Source organism: Motacilla alba, chromosome 5 (assembly GCF_015832195.1).
Source record: "Motacilla alba alba isolate MOTALB_02 chromosome 5, Motacilla_alba_V1.0_pri, whole genome shotgun sequence".
Lineage (NCBI taxonomy): Eukaryota > Metazoa > Chordata > Aves > Passeriformes > Motacillidae > Motacilla > Motacilla alba.
Genome location: NC_052020.1, coordinates 46,902,053 through 46,923,298, shown reverse-complemented (window position 1 = coordinate 46,923,298; position 21,246 = coordinate 46,902,053). Strand labels below are relative to the sequence as shown.

The following is a 21,246-nucleotide window of genomic DNA, read 5'->3' as shown; positions in this document are numbered from 1 at the left end:
CCAGCATTCTGCACGTGAGCAAGGAAGTATCTACGGGGAATCAAAAAAATGCCAAAACCCTTCAAGAAATCATGCTGGGCATCCCTCTGAAGTACCTGTATATTAATGCACACAGTATGGGGAATAAGCATGAGACAAGAGAGCTAAGAGTCCCAAGAGGCAAAATCCTGCATGAAAGAAGGACTCAAGAAAGATGGTTAATATTTGAGGAAAACCTACTCCGCGCTCAAGAGCATGATGTGCTGGTGCATCCCCCTCCCTGCTCCTCCTCAGGCCACACCATGATCTCAGAAAGGCTCCTTAGGCCACCACCTTGTGAGCAGGTACTGCTGATGGAGCCTGGGCTGCTACCCCCACTCCTTGAAGCTCACTTTCACCACCACACCACCACCTGTTGAGAAGATGAAGAGGCACCCAATGTGAGTTCTGCACTGAACTCAAGGGGAATTTTTCCCAGGGACCTTGTACATGCTCTTTAGTTCGTACATGGTGAGTAGCCCATTATAGGCTTCTAAGGGAGTTGGTGTGTTTATAGAATATTTGTTAAATTGTTTAAATTAGGCTATCAATTAAGTGCTGTTAAAACCTTTAGGGCAAAAACTGTTGGCCATGTCTGGGGCTCACTTTGGCAAGGGGGTCCACTCTGAACCTTGACTCAGTAGGAGGGGCTCTCTCATTCCCCTTAACCCTACTGTTTTTTCATCCCCAGCCTCCACACGTAGATCGTTTTAGGTTGCTTTCAGTTTTAGAATAGCCAAATCAATTTCTTTCCACTGAAAGCACACAGAGGGGCATATTTTAGGCAAGCTACCACATGCCTGATTTTTCTTTGTTTCATTGGTTGGTTTTATTTTTGTTGTTTTTGTAAAGCATAATGGTAATTTAATGGCATATCTGCAAACATTTCCATTTTTATTTTAGTAAATGTGTTGAGGGCATCCTGACCCTTCACAAAACCTGAAACATACTCAGGCAGATTGTGGGCGTGTTAATAAAGACTAGGAATTTAATACCATTCCAATATACAACTTAATGTTTGTTATTTTTCTAATCAGTGCATTACAGAATAAATACAGAAAATACAACTGGGATTGCACAGATTTAAGTATTTATTACAAGAGGTGGTAAATCATTATGCTTTCAAGATGTAAAATCCACATAATTAATTGATTCTCCTTAGATTCCAATGGGCTTTGGCTGAGTCTTCTAATGATATTAAAATCCATCTGTTATTAAACATTGTGTATGCAACAGTATGCAAATGCTGGGATTTGTAAATACCATTATGCAAAAGTTCAAGTCCAATCATGCTCCTCTTGAAGTTTGCAACATAAATTCCGTAGACATCAATAAGAATAGATTTGGGATATCTTTTTAATTGCACTGTATACAAGTATCGACAGAAGAATACAATAGAGTAGTCACTAAATTAAAGAGGCTTCTATGAAACCTACAAAGAAGAGCAGCATAGAATCAATGAAGTTAAAGCAGTATTTCAAAAAATAATAAATCAGACCTGGCAGTTTTGGAAAATGTACTGAAAAAAACCACAAATTAATTGGCACAGTTTAACAACCTAATTTCTAAGTGCACTTCATAAAAACTCTCCTTACAAGCTGCTGTTTTCCCAGAAGATGATGACAAAAAGCCTCATTAGAACATCACTGTTTTATAGTGACAGATTTTATTGCATTGCCAGCTGTGAATCTAAAAAGAAAAACAAAAAACCTCCCCCCTAAAAACTTATATAAAGGTTCCTAAAAACCCTATTTTCTTTTGTAATTGTCAAAAAATAGCAACATAGCACTTCCATGTTTGTGAATACCCACAAGTCTATTTTTAAAAAAAATAGAAGTTAAAGAAAAGTGATTTTTGTTTTAGCTTCAAAAATAATGTAAAGGAACATTTAAGAACAAGTTATTTCAATGATCAGAGAGTTATGTACAATATGGTAGATTTGAGTCCAATCCATGCTCATGAATGCAGACTTAGAGCCTGTTGATCCTGAGTAACTGTAATTACAAACTGGCAGGAGCAGGCTCTTAGCTTCACCCATTATAAGCTTTGTCACAATCTGTCCTAGGCTAAAAAGTGTAGATACAGTATATACTCTGCATACGGATTTATACAAAAGGTCTCTTACAGCTCTAACCCTGTTATTGCTAGGCTAAAAATTACTATTTTGGAACAAGTTTCATGAATCATAAAGGGTAAAACTGAGACGCAGCTTCTGATGACTGAATTTCTACTTGAGCCATTTTAAACTGGGTACACTGCAGCCACTTGCGGAGCACAGATGAGCTATTGTTCATTTGTCCTGACCCCTGTAACATCCTCAGGCTGTGATGGTTGACGTTGCTCTGGATTGCTTGGAGGCGGAGCTGAAGTCCAGCAGATAAATGCTGTTGAAATGATGCAAAACATTTAGTTTCTTACCTTTAACATGTACATTATCATAGCAACGTGAAGGGTATTGGTTTGTTGGCCAGGGAGTTTCTTACACTGCCCCATGTGAAATTTCTTTCTTCCACATCCTGCCCTGTGGTGTTGCCATGGAAGGCAAATGTGCTTACAAACACAACTCCATGCTGAGACCAACTCCAAAATTTTTCTTCTCTTCACCAAAAATCTCTTGACTCACAAACCACACTGATCCACCTTCCTCTCCCTTACAAAGTGGGTCAGATGGTAGTTCTACCCAAGCAAACAGGCCCACAATATCTTCCTTAGAACCAAAATCTATCTCCTGAGTCAACCCTGATTTGTCAGGGAACTCTCAAGCCTAAGGCATTAAGAAAAACCACAGCTCAGGGAACAACCAATCTCAGTAAATAGCAAGGAAAGGCCCCAGTGCAGAACCTGGGTAGAGGAAAATGTTCCAGAAGGCAAAAGGAGAGCAGTACTGACTAGAGGGCAAGTGTCTCAACAAATGATGCTCTATCTATGCTCACACTTCAGAGCTTCATCTCAACTGCATATGCCACAATTATCTATTTTCACACATCTTATTTCCAGAATTTACAGAAATGTATAATACTAACAATAAAAGGATAAGGCACTAGAAACAACTTACCTTTAGGTTTGACTGTATCATTGGCAACCACATTGGTATGAGCTGCAAGAAGAGGTGCATTTTGTTATTACAAGTTACAAGTGACTGTAAACATGCTACAGTCACTGTGAGACAGAGAAGCATATATCTAATGCATTTAGTCATTTGAATTGGCAGGGTCTGAACAACAGATCTGAAAATGAGGTTATTTTAAGTATTTGGAGAAGGTAAACTCAGATGTAAAGAAGCCAGTTTTCCTTGTCTGTAGCTTGATGAAACACCAGTAGCAATTATTGAATCCTGTTTAAGGTAATGATGATAATACAGAATTAAACTTGTTACAGGAAGTCACTTCATACTTTCCTTGTAAGGGTGTTTCTGTATGTGCAGGTGAGCAGTATTGAAGTAAAGAGGCTAAACATTTTGCATGGTAAGGTATACATCAAGAAATGAAAAAAAAAAAATGAAGCAGTAGTTCTTAGTAACAGGACATATATTTAAATGGTAACCAATATTTTTTAAGCCACTAGTCACATCAGTGCTTCACTGCAGAATGTGAGATATTCTGTAGGCTGGGGAGCACAGGTAAAAGCTATCCAGAATGACAAGGTGAGGAGGTCTGAAAATTTGTCAGCTCTGATTGGACTGGAGTGATACGCATTTCAGACTCCTGCTCTTCAGGGAACTTTTTCTTCTGAGGAAGTGTAACATGACAACCTTATGAAAGCCAGAGAGGCATTTCTAGCAAAAGTATTCATGTTTTTCAATATTAATTTAACCATTGAGGTTACTGTTCTAAAATGTTCCTCCAAATGGCATTAAAATTTGCAATTTGCCAATTATGCTACTGGAGCTGCGAGTTAAACCTAATCACTACTGACAACATTAGATAAAGTGCTGTTTCCCCTGTGCAAGGAATGATAATTGTTTCAATTTCAGTGCTCTTTCACTGGAGAATCATATGCAACTCTGTCAGGACTCATTACTTAGTCTACCATATGAAGAACCATAGTCAAACCTCAGCATTTACAGACAGATGAATGCCAAAACAGCTGGAATGCAGCCAGATACAGCAGATGTGTGAGCTCTCTACATCCTTCCATGGGCCCTCACGCTAATGAAGCACTCAATAAGATGCAGTGACCACAATCCCAAGGTGTGTTTTTGGTGAGGAGGGAACAGCTCTGGGAGGCCATGCTCCACACCCCACTGCCATCAACAAAATATCCCTGACAATTTCATCTGGAACTGATGGAGTTCCTGTGGAGGCAGCCAGTGGAGGCAGGATTGGTGTCAGATCAAGCAAGAAGGGAAGCCAGGAAGAAAACTTAGGGTACCCCTCTGCATCTGAACCAATTCACTGGACAACTTTTACAGTCAGCTGAGAAAAATCAAGCACTTCACATTCAGTTCATCTTGTCCCAAAGCAAGTATCTAAAATAGATCAAGATGAATCATGTCCAAAAATACTGACTGCAAAGGGCACTCATGGAAACTAGCTTTTATCAATATCTCTTTTGGACAAGTCTAAGGTCAGATACAGATCTTTGTCCTCCAGCACCAGTTCTGTCTTGCAGGGTCTGGACATATTTAAAGAAATGAACATTCTGCTGCACGCACAAGCCAGCAAACCCTCTAGTGCTACAGCTGCCAGATAGATAAGTCACACAAGAAGACATTTTTATGGAAGCACTTGAGTTTTGTTAACTAATCCTAAGCCAGCCTTTTCTTCACAAAGGAGAAGTACAAAACACTAGTCAGAAAAAACAGCTGGAAGAACAGAGTGCTGTCAGACACTATCAAAATTTTTGAGTTTATATTTTCAACAGAACTATACTGATTCCAGTTTAATTTTTAAAGGGAAACCAAGCTGCAGAACAGGCTGGTCACAGTGCTGTTCTGGCTCTCCAAATCTGCTGCCTGCCCAGCTCTCTAAAAAGCTACACAGCAGCTGCTGGGGCTGCCCAAAACCCTTGGGTCTCTGCAAAAGGCCTTGAGCTGTTCTTGTCTTTACTGTAGGCTCCCAAGTTCCTCAGAGATACATTTGATGGCCAAAAATGTGACCAGCAAGGTACTGGTCTCCAACACCAATGCCTAACCTGGTATGGCCACTTTCCCAGTTCCTCTCACATAGGAAAGCAGGAGAAAAATTCAACACTTTCATTTCATTTCACAGTCACTGAAGAAGAAATTGTCTCAAATTTTATTTTTTTAATTAGGGAAGCCACTCACTGGTTCCTGTGTCAATAAGCTTTGCACCACTGTGTCTCTGAAGGACTTAAAACATAAAGTAAATGCCTAAATCATGACCCTTATTTTTCAGATCTACAATAAATATTTTTACAATCAGTTCAGGAAAAAAATAGTAATCTGGAACTATGAATCCTATAGTAATGTTATGCATGTATACTGTTCATGCAGGATTTCACTTTGGGGCTAAGTAAAGGGGATTTGGTCACCCACATTCTTCTCTTCCATCTCCCACCCACTAAACATAAAAGCTTAGCACCTTAACTCAGAGTTCCACAGTTTTATGAGCTTGATTTTATAGTAACAACAATGTCCTTTTAACCTGACTTAGCATTATATTGATATATGCTCTCAAACATAACCCCCTGAAAGCATTCATTTGATTTGTGACAGAGATTTGGCCCTAAAGGCCTCTCTTTTCACAGCTTTAAAGCCACTCTTCATCTTTGTCAAATTCTGAACATCCTGGACTGGCTAAAAGAGAAGCCCATATGTCTTTCAGACAGAGCCATAATCACCTTAACATCCCTTAGTGACAGAATTTCTGTAGTAAATCAAGCCATTACAAATCTGTATTTTTACAATGAGTGCGAATGCTTTCATGTTGACATAAAGACCTTCAATTTTAGCTACTTTATTTTCAATTCTTGCTTGATCATAAAAGACTGGAGTAAAGCAATAGTCAGAAATTTCCTTTATGGCAACAGAAGAACTATATTAACCTTAACTACTTATATGGAAACTCTCTTGCACTGGGAAAACATAAAAAAGGACAGTAAAATTGATTTATGCTTGTGAGACTACCTCAACCCTTCTGCAAACTCTGTGATGGGAGACTGACTATGGATTTCCAAAGAAACAACTCATACACATATAACAACAAGAAAACCAATGTGGCAAAAAGCTTTTGTTGTCCACCTAAAAGAATGTGAGGCTCAGAACACAGAGGAGATCTACAAAGGACCTATGATGATTAAAAGATACAGAATGGCTGAAAATTCAAGCAATAGCTAGAGGTTCTCAAAGTCAGTGACATTAGTTGTTTCTATTAGAGGAATAAGATAATTACTGACATTAGTGGAAATGGAAAGAGGAAGTAGATTAGATGTTCATTTTAAAAAAAATCAGGACAACTTGAATTTAAGATTGTGGTCTGGTCTTCTTAGCACGGATTTTATTTTTAAGTATGCTCTGCTAGGTTATATTGTGGCATTAACATTCAACCTCAGTTTCTTCCACTCTTTCTTTTTTTGAGTAGGAGGGAAATCACAGGACAATACATTTAGAAATCAGAATAATCAGGCAATATAATTTAATAAATATTCATGGTATGGCATGCCTACCTTTACAAAGATAGTAGAGTTGCATTCTTGTAAAGCCTCCATTAAACTGATCACATGCAGGCACACCATTTCCACCATCTCGCAAAAGAAAAATAAAGCATAAAACCAAATTAATATCCAGCATACATCCATAATGTAGTAAGATAAGCCAACAGCCTCAAAGAAGGCTCTTCCTGTATTTTCTAGGCAGTTTATTAACCACTGACACACAAGATTAAATATTACATGAGCACATATGGGATGTTTTTCTTTGTTTAGTTTTACCCTGATGTGGTAACATCTATCTGTTAAGTATTACAACCCTTGATGTATTTTAATTCTTACCACACATCAAAACCAGTTGTCTTTGGCTTTGATCTTTTCAGACATCATGAAATGTTTTTTTATGTCTTCATTATGCAATTTCCATCAATCTGTGTGTCAGAAATTGTTATTTTTATTTATTTAATCTTTGAAAATAAACATTCTCACAAAACCCATCTTTTTATCCCCCATCAAAAGACAATTTATTGTTTTGAACTGACAGCTAGTCCATAATTCTTCCATTTTGTATCATAATGTAAGACAGATGCAAATATCAGTTATTTGGTAGTAGACAGCTTTTTATGTTTTATATTGTGTAAATTCACAGGTACAAGACAAACACCCTGAGCCAGCAATGACTATTTACAGTGCCTGCCTAAACTACATGAAATTCCCCTTGATAATAATAAACTCATCTTTTATGTTGTGCTTTTCATCTTCCAAGTGCTTCACAAACACCAACTAACTAACCTTACAGCACCCCTGTGAGACAGGCAAGTATTACTATCTGCATTTCACAGAGCAAGAGCTGAGGCAGAGAGCTTAAGGACTGTGGCTCTAAAGCTACATAAAGGTATACTTTCAGAGAAACGGTTGGAACTTGGGATTTCCCAGTCATATTCTCCTCCTAGGGCTCGACAAGAGGCTTTTGTGTCTGACTAAACAACTGGCTGGCTGGAAACACAATGCATGCTTCCTGCTCCTTCAAATGGAGCTTCCTGAACTACTGTTCCCAGCAATGGCTTGTGAACCACAGAGACCCCACCAGATGTCAGAGGCTAAAATATCATCTAGGGACAGCTTTAGGTGGTTCTTGCCTGATATGGACAAGACACAGGAAATAATAACTGGCTGAGACTTTCAATGGCAGCCCATGCAATTACAATTAAAAGGGCAAGGTCCATACCTGCCTGGGATGGAAGATGTTTCACATGGGGAAAGGGAAATTATATAAAAAACTTTCTATACACATAGCAGATCTACATTTAAAAAAGAGAAAAGAAAACCCAAACAAACCAGGAATGAAAACCTAGGTAACAGCAAACCTTAAAAACTCAAAACTTAAGACCTAACTTAAGAGGAATGGGCCATGTATAAAAATGTTTCCCAAAGCTAACCTCAAGCTCTCCAGAGGCAAAACTACTAGTGAACAGCCCAGTTAAAAAGTTTTGACCTGTCATGACTGTCTGGGATGTAGGAAACACAACAGGCCTTGCCCATCAGAAATAAGCGCTTAACCCTAAGCCCGCAGGCACAGAGAATCATCATCAAGGGTAAGCAAAGGAGCAGCTATGAGGGGGCTGCTGGAAGCTCTCTGAGTTCCTATTGTACAAAGTTGCTCCAACAGAAGAGACTATTTGGGATAAACAAATATTTAAAGGTTATTTCCAAGCAAATGGTATGGATGATTTTTGGGCACAGTGAACACTTCCCTTTTAAATCTTATCTCTAGAGATGCCTCCTTCCAGACATTCATTACCCAAAAATGTTTCAAGAGATATTTATGTAGCTTATTTTTGATGAGTAACCCATGAATTATGGGTGGCCAATTGTCTGCAGTTGAATGTTTTTCCACCATCACATGGTAAAAAATAACCAAATGGATAGCCACAGAATTATCCTAGAACAGTTCATTTGTGCTGTAAGGCAGAGTCAGAACTGACCACAGTTAAGAGCAGGAATATATGCAAAATAAGACGTGATGCAAGGAGCTCTTAATCCAACAAGCAGCAACTCAAGCTCCTGATGCTGTTTCAGGCCCACTGTGAGGTTAAATCACCACTCATTAGCTATCCCTTTAATTTCTCAAAAGCATCAACGTCACTTTATGATGTTATTCATAGTCTGTTGTATTCCTCTGAAACAGAGCCAAGCCTCCTCTGAGTTTAATCTGTACTAAATGTGTCTGCAGCACCTGACTTACCACTTTGTTATGTGCCATTAGCTGCAGGATGCTCGGTGTCACTCGGCTCCAGAACTCCAGGGCTGTGAGGATTGCTGTGAAGCTAAATTCATTCTGATTCTGGACTGTCGGAGCTACTGCTGTTTGTTCACAATACACTGTCCAGAGCTGAGCAAATATAAATGCATGGAACAGGGAACACATGTGCAGAACAGATGTCTGTAAAAACAGAAAATAGAAGAAAATGTTTATTTAAATAACTGTACTGGGATACAGTGCAGAGGCTTTCATTCCCTGTCACGTGTCCCGCTGTGCAGTTTTGCCCCTCACTTTCCCATGTTTCCCTCCCATTAGGAACTAGTAAGTCAAGTTCACTTGATAACATCTTTTCCATGTTTACAAAATGGGTTTATATTTGTAAAAACTGCATTTGAAAATATGCCCCCATGCTATCTAAGTGCCTGGCATTAAGGTCAGTCCCTTTAAAAGAAAGTTAGTTTTGCAAAAAAGGTATTCAGGACTATTTCTGAAACTTTCTTCATGGAAATCTCCACTGCAATCTGTGGAAGGCCTGAAGGCTCTGGCCTTCCAGAACCTGAGAGGACAGTTGTCATACAAAATACATGATTTTACATCTGCCATCCATTTCTGCTTTGCTGGGACTGCTCATAGTCACAAGCAAACAGTCAAGGAAAGAGAATTCATTTTGCATACTCAGGCATCGCTCCTTGCTAATCCTTGTTATATATCACAGTGTCTGAGCCTCCAGGACTGCTGGACATTAACCACTTCATTACAAGAAAGATGCTTCTGGTCACAGATGTTTTCTCAGTTTGCAAGAGCAAGAGGGATTCATGCTCTGTGGCAGTATGACTGCACCAAACATTGCAATGGTTGCTTGGTAACTGGAAAGAGGTATTTGAAAGAACAAAAAAAAAGGCCAAGGAAATGGATGGGAAGCACCAGTGTCTTGGCAAGGGTGGAGGGAAAGAAAGGAATATTTTATGTATAAGATAAATGTGTGATCATTCTGCTTCTGTCACTAATAAAAACCTGGTCGATGTCAAAGACTGCTGCTATATTTGTGTTAAACTACTGTCCCAAATGTCTTATAATCTGTAATAACTCTTCTTGTCCTGAAAACTTGAAGAAAAAAGTTGTGCTTGAATCATCACTGTTTGTAATTATCTTGATCATAAAATTATTTACATGCTATCCAGTGCAAATATACAATAAGAATAAATAACTATCTGAGAGATTTGCTACAGAGATGGTCACTGCTAAAGCTTCAATTTGGAATTCAGCTTTTCTTTCCTCACTCCTGTGTTCAGACATTTTGAAATAGCCAAACCTCAAACTTAAGTGTACTAATTTCATCAGTCTTCTAGGCATGTAAGAAAAACTGCACAGAGATTTCTTTCCCTGGGTCCTGGGTTTTATTAAGCTTTTACCCCTTCTTTTATCTTACTAAAAATAAATGTTTGCAAAAAGGCCAATATAAAACACATCTCTACTTAAAACACATAATCCCTTACCTTTGATTGCTCTGGAAACCCAATCAGAATAACAATAAGGTGGTCAGCAATTTGTGAACCTGCATCCAGTGGAATAGGCATGCAAGATGATGGAGAATTTGGACAGACAACATTGTGTGTCAGAGACCCCAGAAGTAGCCAGGACAGCAAACGAATGTGTGAGACACATTCTATGAACTCTTTGGGCCTGTCAAGAAAGAGCAGATTTTACAATGATACTAAGTTTTCTGGCTTTCCCCATAATATGGAGTCTCCTTATGCACATTTGGCAGATGCAGTCTCAGTGTGCTGGAGACACAGATCATTGGGAAGATTCCAACCACACAGAACTTGGTGGTCTTGACATACCACATAAAAGTCCAATAGAACCTATTTGGTGGGTCTAAGAAACAGTCTCTATAAAAGGTTAAAGCATTCAAAGATTCATTTCTCCCATACAGAATGATTTTTTTTACACAGATGTCATCAGATGGGAAGGATTGCCCAAGTGGGAATGCTCCTCTCAGCTGCCCCGGACACCATGCAGCTGCCTTACCTCCACTGTGTTCCACCTCTCCACTGGTAAAGCAGAGTTCATTTCTGTGTTCTTGGGCATCTCCTTGCACATTTGGATTGTGTTTTTGAGGGCAGGGACTATGCTTTTTTGTGACAATTAAGTATTTGTCCAGTGCAGTGTCTAATTACAAAGCAGTGTGTCTAGATAATTTAAAAAGGAAGAGCCCTTTACTGGTGACATCTTGTCTGCCCCTTCACTGCTTCCAAGCTCTGACTAAATACTCATTTGAACTCATAAGCACAGGAAAAAAAATTGATTTTCCATCAATAAATCACTATTTACTAGGCCACTCTCCCTGCTGGTTTTAGTTTCTAATTTGATGTCATTGTCAAAGACTCATATTACCCAAGACACATTCCATTAATTTTTGGTTTTTAATAAAATCTGATACAATGCTCTTCCTCAAGTCCCTTCAGGATCTTAAAGTAACTCATTACTTTCAATTCAAAACATGTGTTCCTTTTTTTTTCACATGTAAGAAACTAAAGTGCAAAGATTTAAGCACTCCAAAAGCAGACATGCTCCACATAAATGCACATGCATTTTAGATGTATTTAAAAGGACTGGAGCCTAAACAGCTTAGTCCCAAGAGTCCTGGACAGGTAGTCTGGGACAAAGATGAGACAGGAACACAGGTTTGTTGAAACATAGTCCAGTTGCCTACACTCAAAACAAGTCACTTGCTGTCACTGTAACACAAGGGACAGTACTCCCCTTTTTTTAGAAAATAAAACACTGTACATCAGGATTTCTCTCAGTGAAAAGGGACACAAAACATGTCTTGAGCAAGATTTCTTTTCTTAACTTCAGCCAGGTGAACTTAGTAGTTTATCATAGGCCTAAACTTTAGAGTTCTCACTCATTTGTACTCCATAATTTCAAATGCCATTTCCTTGTATTGTCTATAATTCAGAGAATATTTTTTGTAATTCTAGGACTGATCAAGTGCCTGTGTGCTTTTCACTGTCTGCACCTAGACCAAGAATCAAGTTAATTTCCAGTGTTACTCCAGTCAAGCCCCTGGAGTTAACTCCACTACCCCTTTGGCATGTACTTCAAATATTATATTGACAAACTCCTCAGTTAAGGATCAGGAAGCTGCTGAGCAGCTGTTTCAATGTCCCACTGCCACCATTTCTTAGTGTGGGTCTTATCTATGGAATCTGGCAATAGAAACACAATTCTGTGAAGATTTCCAACTCATTTTAGTATTCCATTTTGTGTAAAAGTGTTCTCACCCTTGTTGCATTGCTGAAGGAGGATGGTAAAGCCAGGGCAAATACCGGATCACAGCTTTGTTGTCCCTGTGGTTCCCTCGGGTGATTTCCATAGCAGCAATCTGAGCTAAACCAACTTTCAGATGTCCACCAAATGTGTCCTCATGCAGTGGCTGAGAACAAGTCTTCATGTGACTCTGCAAGGCAAAGATATGATTTCCAACCCAAAAAGAGTATTTTGCTTGAACTAAATTCTTCCAAAAACCAGCATATTCTATTTCACTCCTCTACCAATTCCTTCCCAAGATCTCTAACTGCGTCTACAAGACAAAGCTCAGAAACAAATCTTTAAAAATTCTCCAATTCCTATATTAGTAACACCAGTATGATGCAGATCTTTCCACAGAGGGCCACAATTCCAAGAGGCCATAATATAATAATATAAAGACATAATATGAATGGGCAGAATGCATAGGCAGCTTTTGTATCAGCAAACTCAACAGCTGATAAGTACAAACTAATGCTTGCATATCCAGGGAGCTTAGGTAAAAACGAAAGACTCCAACCATTTAACTAGACAGCATCTGGGCAGTAAATGCCTTCCACGTGCAGTATCCCATTTACATGTTCAGAAAGAACCTCTCACTTATTCACCAGCAATATGACTATATTGCACTAGTCAGTTACAAAAGCCTTTAAGCTCTGGCAAGAAAATGGCCAAACCTCTCACCAAGAAACACTACAATATTTATGCCTGCAAAGATAATTAATTCTGCTTTGCCAGCTTTAAGGGATGTTTCCTTGCTGCTTCTTGAGATACTTCTGTATTTCTATTCAGCTAACTTTGCATTACCTTCTGGTAGTAGACTATAACAGAACACATGCTGACTGCATTTGCTTGCTTAAAAGGAGAGCCATATGCTTTGCACAAGAAAATCAGGTCATCAGTTATCCAATTATTATAACAGGATAAAAATCAGTGAACCAATAATACTTTTGTAACAGATCAGTATCCGACCACAGAAACTTACACTCTCAAATTGCACTTACTTAATTTAAAGTCTCTTTCAAGAGAAAAACCCCTGTGTACCAGCATGAATATTTAATGACTTTTTTATACAGACAGGTAAAAAGGATAGACAGCTATGCAGGCAGATATAATATAAATCTTCAAAAATGGTGGAATTTTATAAATAAAATCCTGCCAAGCTTTACCATTTAAGATATTATCTCAAAGGGAAAAAGAAACCATAATAAACTGAACAGAAACAGTACACTGAAATGAGATTATCTTGAGAATTAACATTTATACCTTTTTTATAGTGCAGTAGTTCCTAATATACAGGACTGAAGATAATTAGCCTGTTTTAAAGAAATTATTCTTGGAGACGCAAAAGAAGACATTGGATATTAATAAACAACTTTAACTAGGTCTGTTCTCTGAATTCCTACAGAGAGTAGAAATTTCCAAATTTGAAAACCAACATTTGAAAACCACCTTCTGCTGTTGGGATTGTTACTGGTCACGTAAGTCATATAGGATTCTTTGTTAGCTATAACCCCAGATGCTGCTGCTAATACACACTTCTCACAAAAAAAAACTTGTACCACTGGATGATCTTACGTCTCATTTTCTAGGGAGTAACACTTCTGTTAATAAAAGCCAAGCAATATAAGTAAATATATTAAATGAGCTTGCAAGAATTTAAATCCAGATGTGAGAGGAGACTGCAACATTAAAATTCCCAGAATCCTCACAGCTAAGGATGAGCAGATCACCCTAGATGTTGTGAATTTGCTTGAAGTTCTGACTATTTGTTACCTTAGAAATGCTTACAAATATTTTCTCAAACATGTTGAAACCACAAAGTAAGTTCTATCTGTTTAAATAAAATCTGCCTTTTAATTTTATAAGACAGAAAAGCTAATTCTTTGCAATACATAAAATTATGGTCACATTTGACTCTCCTATTATGCTAATTTGTCCTCAGATTCCTGTATTATGTGGCTAAATCAAAACAACATGGAATTTCTGACTTAGTTGTAAATGGCCAGATGACTGATTTATGAAGCTTCTTGTCCCATTTCAAAACATGAAAAGGAAAAAAGAGGTACAAGTTTTAGTTCATGTTCTACCTATATCCATACATGATTTTTTAAAAAATAAATAGTCCCATTGAGGATAAAAAGTAATCATCAGACTTCAGCACTGTAAGACCAATTCTAAAAATCAGACTACAGCTCAAGGGAGATGAGCAGAGGGAGAAAGTCCAAATGACAGAAAGTTTTCTACAGAAACATTTTACACAAGAGAGAGGATACCTGCAAGTATTTATAAACAAATTTTCCCCGTTCCTGGTTTCAGGTAGCCTCATTCTTTTTCCTGTAGAACTAGCAAATCAGATGTATCTCTTGCCTCATCTATGATTCATTTGCCTACCTATTCTGAAAGCAATTCTGAACTTTAACAGAAATGGCTGAATAACTTAAGTGGATAGAGTGGGAAGGCAATCCAATTCAACTTCAGATGATTAATTACTTTGTGCTTTGAAATAAATTTCTACTCCAGCATAACAGGCTGCTTCCCTTAGACTATTTTTTTTTAATTCAAAGGAATTAATGACCAACAGGGTAAGAATTTAGGAAAAGGAATATTTTGTCCAGTAAAATACAGTTACAGAGAGTTTCAAGACACAAGTTTCAGTTTAGCTGGGATTCTTCTCCCTTTGTGGTAAGTATTATTAACATGCAATATGGTTTCCCCTCTGGGACACAAGGTGGGTTTGAGGGGCCAGAGGGACAGTGAACAAGTGAGTGTGTGAGAAACTAGTAGGGTAAAAATTCTCATCTCATTGCTTCATAAATGAGCTTCAGAGCAGCAATGTTACTTAGGCTACTTATTTTTCAAAATATCTTGGAGAATTTCCATTCTGTAGGAAATTTAATAGGGACTTGAAGCTCCTCCATGAAACAGGAATTTTAGGTTTTAATTAGCTAATGATTACTAGGATCTTGTTATGAAATGCATTCCTAAATAAAATATTTTATGTTAACAGAAGTTTTCCTATCATTTCTCTTAAAAATTTGTCATCCAACTAATATAAAGAAACCAAAATGCAGTTTGGACTACAACTGTGAGAGCCATTTGGTTTTTCCCCACCTCAACAGAATATAACCTGACAATGAAAACCACAGCATCCATTAGGAAAAGGATGCCCCCTTTTTTTAGGTCAATTACTGCATTTTAATTACCTCTGAACTTTCAATAAATTTAAGAGTCTGTTTGTATCTATAAGAGACAGAGGATTCCTCCACAGGAGTGTACTTAGTTGTACAGGCAGAGAGTTTTATTCTTCCCTGGGCTATATTAAACACAATTACTTCTCAAAGTGACTTTGGTATGACATTTGCTTTTCATCAAAATTTCAGAAAAATCATGCCTGCATTTTTATTGTGTGCTCATGATATTAGAATCAGCCTCCATTACAACATCACATAAGCTACTTTTTACTGATGAAACAGAAGTCTCTAATCTATAACAGCAGTAATATTTTTTTACAAGAGAAAGAAAAAAACTTGTCAGTCACCCTCACATACTTCCTACTGTGTCTCCCAGGCAGTTTCCTTATTGACAAAAACATATTTTTGTCAAAAAAACTTATACACTTTAGATCAATATATGCCAGAACCAACCTTCAATTTGGTTAAGGTATGCATATCTGCAATGAAATCCAGCACTTCCCCAACATACTGCCTCATGCATTCCATTGCTGCTGTTCCACACTAAAACATAAAAGAAATAAGTTTAAGTTTTGCTTCACCAGAATACAGTTAGTCTGTCTCAAATTCTTTATTTTACTTTTTAGTTAGAATAATTAGGAACAGGTATTCTTTGATGTTCTTCTTCTCACTGTGTTACATCCTCTTATCTGATTATAGTATGAGAAGATAGCCCAGCTGCTGTAAGTTCTTCATGCATCATAAAATACTCTTATCTATGACAGCAATAAAAGATCAACTGATGAAACTTTCAAGAATATTCTTGTCATGTCATCCTGAAATTTACAGTGGTCCAGAATCAAAGTCTTAAAAACTCATGAGAATTGAACAGCTCAGTTTTTCAAGCAGCTGAGCATTTCTGCAATTGGAACCAATCAGTTACAATCAAAGAAAACAAAATTCAGGCACAGGCACAGATGCCCTTATTTCACATCAATCACAATGGAGAAACAGTTTAAATAACTTCAGGTCTTTCATGTGTAAACATCACTAAAATGAACATCACTGAAATGTATTATGTTTTTTCCTTTACACAAAAACTAATGGATATTTTTTGTATATTCCTGAAGAAAAAGCATTCAAAATACAGCATCTTAATGGCACTTAAGCTATGCAGTGCTCCAGTTAGATCATAAAGGTATAAGCTTATTGAGAAGCCACCTGTGCCAGAGCAAAAACAATCTCAAAGGGAAAACAAAGGACTCAGGGTGGTGCTTGATGTATTTGTGCACTACAGATTTTCATAATCCTTTCCCTAGAACAGTGAGAAATGTGAATCTGGCCCTCAGCAAGCACAAGATGAGCCTGAGGTGTGTAAAGCGGTCAACAGAACAAAGTTGTCAGATTAAATAAGGGCTTTGAATAGATCAGAGAGACCTGCAGGGAAGCTTTCCAAAGGTGATGCTACCAACCCACTAGGTAGCACATAAACCTCTGTTTATATGTTAATAGTCTGAGGTGAAGAAAATGCTACCTAAATTCAACAGAAACTATGGATGCCTCATTATTAGGGGCCAAGTAAAAGAAATGCTTAACTTTTGAGGCTAAGTGATCACCTTATTAAATTAGATATCTTTTTGAAGTCACCAAAATCTACTTTATCCCAAGTCATAGGCTCAGGGCAGAGCACTGCAGTAAAGTTTACAGAAGAAAACTACTGTTCTTTGACCTCTTTTTGATTACCTGAATTCTGAAGCATAGAAGCTGATTATCCTATCTGAGCATATAAATTAACTACATTTAGTTTTAGTCACAGAACTATTAAGCCACAGTTGAGTTTCAGTGGCTGAAATTTGAAAACCTGCTAGCATTCTATATTTAAACAACTGACCTGGGCACTCCTCATTTTTGTATGTTCCCTTACTATGCCACCTTCTGGCTTTTCAAATGTTGTTCAGGTCCCATGACAGAATAAAACCCAGTAAAATATGGTCATTGGGAACCCTGTCAGTATATCCTCCATCCCGTTTATGCGCACTAAGGATTCAACCTGGGTTCTAGAATATTGAATAACAGAATTATGAAAGAGACTACACTCCAGTCTCTGAAAATAAACGCTCAGTTGCACAAGACTTCTCTCCAACAACCTATTCTGCTTTATGCAAGCAGTAGGCAGCCTAATTTTCTATGTTTTCTTCTGAAATGATCATGTTCCTATCACACCTTGTAACACCAGTATTAGTCTATCTATTCAAAGCAAGTATAAATTAAAATATCCTGTTGGGAGGAAAGGTATTATTAAAGATTGGCATTTAAAAAATCATGCACTTCAGAAGATACATGGGAAAGATCCTGTTAAGTCATCCCTAAAGCTGACACACACACAGGGAGACAAGTTTTCCTCACTCAGCTTGTAAAGCAAACCTTGGCTAACCCTCTTCCATCTGCTTGGGTACTCAATCACGTGTCATGGAACAAGTCAGGACCTCCCATTGTGCTACTTCCTCCCGTACTCACCAGGTGCACGTGCAGGGCCCGGGCAAGGAGTACTTGTAATTTAGCTACACTCATCAGCAGGATATAGATTAATGACTTACACATTACTAGAAAAATACCATTAACTCCCTTCTTTAATCAGACAATCTTTTGTGAGAATGGAGGCAAAGGCTTGTAGCTTTCCATCCTGCTACCATTTTTTGATGCATTCAGCTGGTCTGCTCCCTTCTGAGAATTACAGATCTTTTATTTGTCTTTTTAAAAACAGGTTCCACTGTAGTCAGTTACATGACTAAAGGTTATCAGTGAAAGCAAGGGAAGCAACATCAAATTCAGAACTTTTCCACTGTTAATAAAAAGAATGAAGCATCTCAACCTCTGTCTGTAATCCATCTTGCCAATCAGAGGAGAAATGAAAAGAAAAGAGCATTAAAATGAAGCAAAGCAAGCTGAATAAGATGTATTTTTAAAAAGAAATCAGAACAACAGAACTAAAAAATGGACTTTGGTTCAGTACTTACTCCAGGCATTGAGGCAATCATCTGTTTATGTAAGATTGTTGACTCAGCTAGTTTTGTTCCAGCATCTGCACAAACAAACTAAGAAGAAATTAAAGACAAGTTATTTTCAATTATTTTTTGAGGAACCTGAAGACACTAATAATTTATTCATTACTTCATTAAAATCAGTTCAGATCTCTTCTTGCTTTTATTCATAGTAATTTGCCTTTAGAGATCTCTTTCTTTATAAACAACCTACTTAACTCATCATTATAAATGAGATAATTTTATTGAAAAAAATCTGACTTTAATGTACTTAATTAACACATATGTTGTGCAGAAGTGCAGAAGCAATTTGAAGAATATTGTGTAACAAATCAGACTTTCTTTATGAAAAAAAATATATATTTGCTATTTCTTCCATTTATCAAACGTTCCTCTCATTATAGAGCAAACCATGATAGAGAGGGATAAGGCAGGATGCCACATTCTTCACTGTGATATTATAACACAACACTGAAGTTCTACAATGATGAATTATATGAAGAGTTTTGAAGTTGACAACTAGTATGGTGTGGTATAACTTCTGCACAATACAACATAAACAAGCTGTTTCTGAGACATGGTCAGTGTCATGCTATTACAGTAGAATATCTCACATTGCTTTTCTTATGCTTTTATTTTACCGTTTTTCTTGTTTCTTTTTATTTCTAAACCCCTTGACCTAAAATCTCCAGTGTCCACATCATTCATACATTAAACTTGCTAATGCCGTTGTTTAATCATTATAAACTTCAATGATGCATTAGACACCTGCAAATGATTTGCCTGTTCCTCCAACTTCTTGTCCTAACATTATATCTGCACTTGAACAATTTTGTCCACAGTGATGCAGTGTAACTTTCCAAGAAAGACCAGACAGAAAAATAACTGTCAAATAAGGTCTAAGCCTTAATCTTCCTTCTGATTAAAAAAATAGTTGATACCATAGTACTTTCACAAACTGAGACAGATATTGACTACCATATTTTATGGTTGTCTAATGCATATATGTTAGCAGAATTCTCAATGACTGACTGCTCTTCATGAAAGTATTTCAAAATATCCTTTACAGCCCTAGAATTTACTCTTACACTTCCACAAGCTTTACAATAAAACAGATCAGGTACACTGAATCTTAGAGACTGACTGAACAAGCAAATTCTAAAGAGAGACCAGTACAATTTGAAGTCAACGGAAATCCTGAAGATGTGTGCTGATGAAATGTGAGCAGCAGAAAAGTACTGGGAAACAAAATGCTGTGTGAAGAAGCAGTTCCTATGGAAACCCATGGAACAGCAGCATGTACATGATGGCTTTCATTTGCTAGGACAAATCAAGAAGACAGTCTTTCTGTACCCTTTACTATCCACGACACCTATGCAAAGATTGGAGTGATCTGGTTAAAAATTCTCATTCTTTGTAAAGTGGGACAAAGTTAACTCTCATCTTAGCCTTAATGTCACCAGTGACACTGATGGCACTATGTAATCTGGATAAACGTGGGCGTCAAATGTACCTTTCTAGGAACTCCTTTGTTAGTCAGCCCACGACTGATCTATCATTAAATTAAAGTGCTCATAGCTCCTTTGTTATCTGGAACAGTTTGACAGAATCTCTGTATTCTGTGTGCACTGTCTGTATAGAATCTTGCATACAGGCTAACATGTCCAAGGAGACATGACTGTTGGAAATTAAAACCATTTCCGTTTGGTGCTGTGTTAACTCTGCTATGTCTTTATTCATTCAAAAGCATACAATTTGAATTAATATTGAAGTGGCTTTGTATGGTAAAGAGGTGAACCAATCCCTTAATTCTATTAATGGCACCAGAGAATATTTTAAAAATAAGAGACATATGCATTTTTACTGGTAGATTTCTTAAATTAAGTGGTGTTAAGGATGGGCTTAGTGGTTACTATGGTATTGCAATTCCAGAGGCCATTGAGTGATTCAGACCACATACTACTGAGAGCTGCCAATTTACAGTCAATGGGAGAAGCAGTCATCATGCCTCCAGTAGGCATCTATGGCAGATGGTCTGAATACAACATCTATTCTTCACCGCTGACTGCATAAAAACAGAAGCTGGCTGCTTTGGATAGCAGGAAATATGAATCACTTCATCAGCCTCTGAAAGAGAGACATCATAAAAGACATTTATATCCACATTAGATGCTGTTGTGTAAGGTATGAATACATCCCAAAGTGAATACAGCATATGGGAACAGTGCTAGGAGGAAAACCCAGGCAAATACCATTTTATCTTTAAGAGATAAGGTAATGTAAGAGAGTTTTGCTTACTGGGTCTCTCAGGCAATTGATTCAACGTGAAGATCAAGTGTAAATCAGTTAAGCCCCACTGCCAAAATTGATGTGGCCTGTTTGCATTCTCAAATGACAAATTCAGGAAGGACTAGACTAGAGGATTGTCACGCTTTGTGGTAGCCACAGGACTGAACTATTGGAGTAATGCAGAATAATTGCTTTATTCAGTACTACAAGAAAAATCAGTTCAAGTCAACAACAAAAAAAAATGTACATGGTATCAAGGTCCATCACTGCAGCTGTAAGACAGCTGGTTGTTATTTGATGGTATTGACTGGGACTGAAAAAGTAAGTTTGCATTTAATAATAATTAACAACAACAACAACAACAAAAAGACAAACTTGTACTTTTAACTTAAATGGATTTTAAAAAACAACTCTTAAGCATCAAAAGAAAAAAAAAACAAACATGTTATTCTTCCCTTCCCAACTTCTTCCCCTAACACTGATGGCATAATTGTTTTCAGAGTTATCCTAACTGACATATTATTTCATTTGTCAGTAT

At 37.5% G+C, this 21,246-nt stretch overlaps 1 protein-coding gene across 8 annotated transcripts in view; it reads right to left on the bottom strand.

The window, feature by feature from the left end:
* Positions 1-986: 986 nt before the first annotated feature.
* Positions 987-21,246, bottom strand: part of UNC79 (unc-79 homolog, NALCN channel complex subunit) — a 106,815-nt gene continuing 86,555 nt past the window's right edge. For 6 of the 8 annotated variants that reach the window (XM_038138599.1, XM_038138602.1, XM_038138603.1 and 3 more), the window contains 8 exons: positions 18,396-18,473; positions 15,853-15,942; positions 12,181-12,356; positions 10,387-10,573; positions 8,873-9,070; positions 6,646-6,723; positions 3,074-3,115; positions 1,868-2,402 (listed from right to left, as the gene is read on the bottom strand). In XM_038138599.1, coding sequence (XP_037994527.1) covers positions 2,202-2,402; positions 3,074-3,115; positions 6,646-6,723; positions 8,873-9,070; positions 10,387-10,573; positions 12,181-12,356; positions 15,853-15,942; positions 18,396-18,473 — 1,050 coding nt within the window. In that variant the 3' untranslated portion in view covers positions 1,868-2,201. Of the gene's footprint in view, positions 2,403-3,073; positions 3,116-6,645; positions 6,724-8,872; positions 9,071-10,386; positions 10,574-12,180; positions 12,357-15,852; positions 15,943-18,395; positions 18,474-21,246 lie in introns of all 8 variants that reach the window. The other 2 variants (XM_038138598.1, XR_005257110.1) reach the window with 2 other exon arrangements.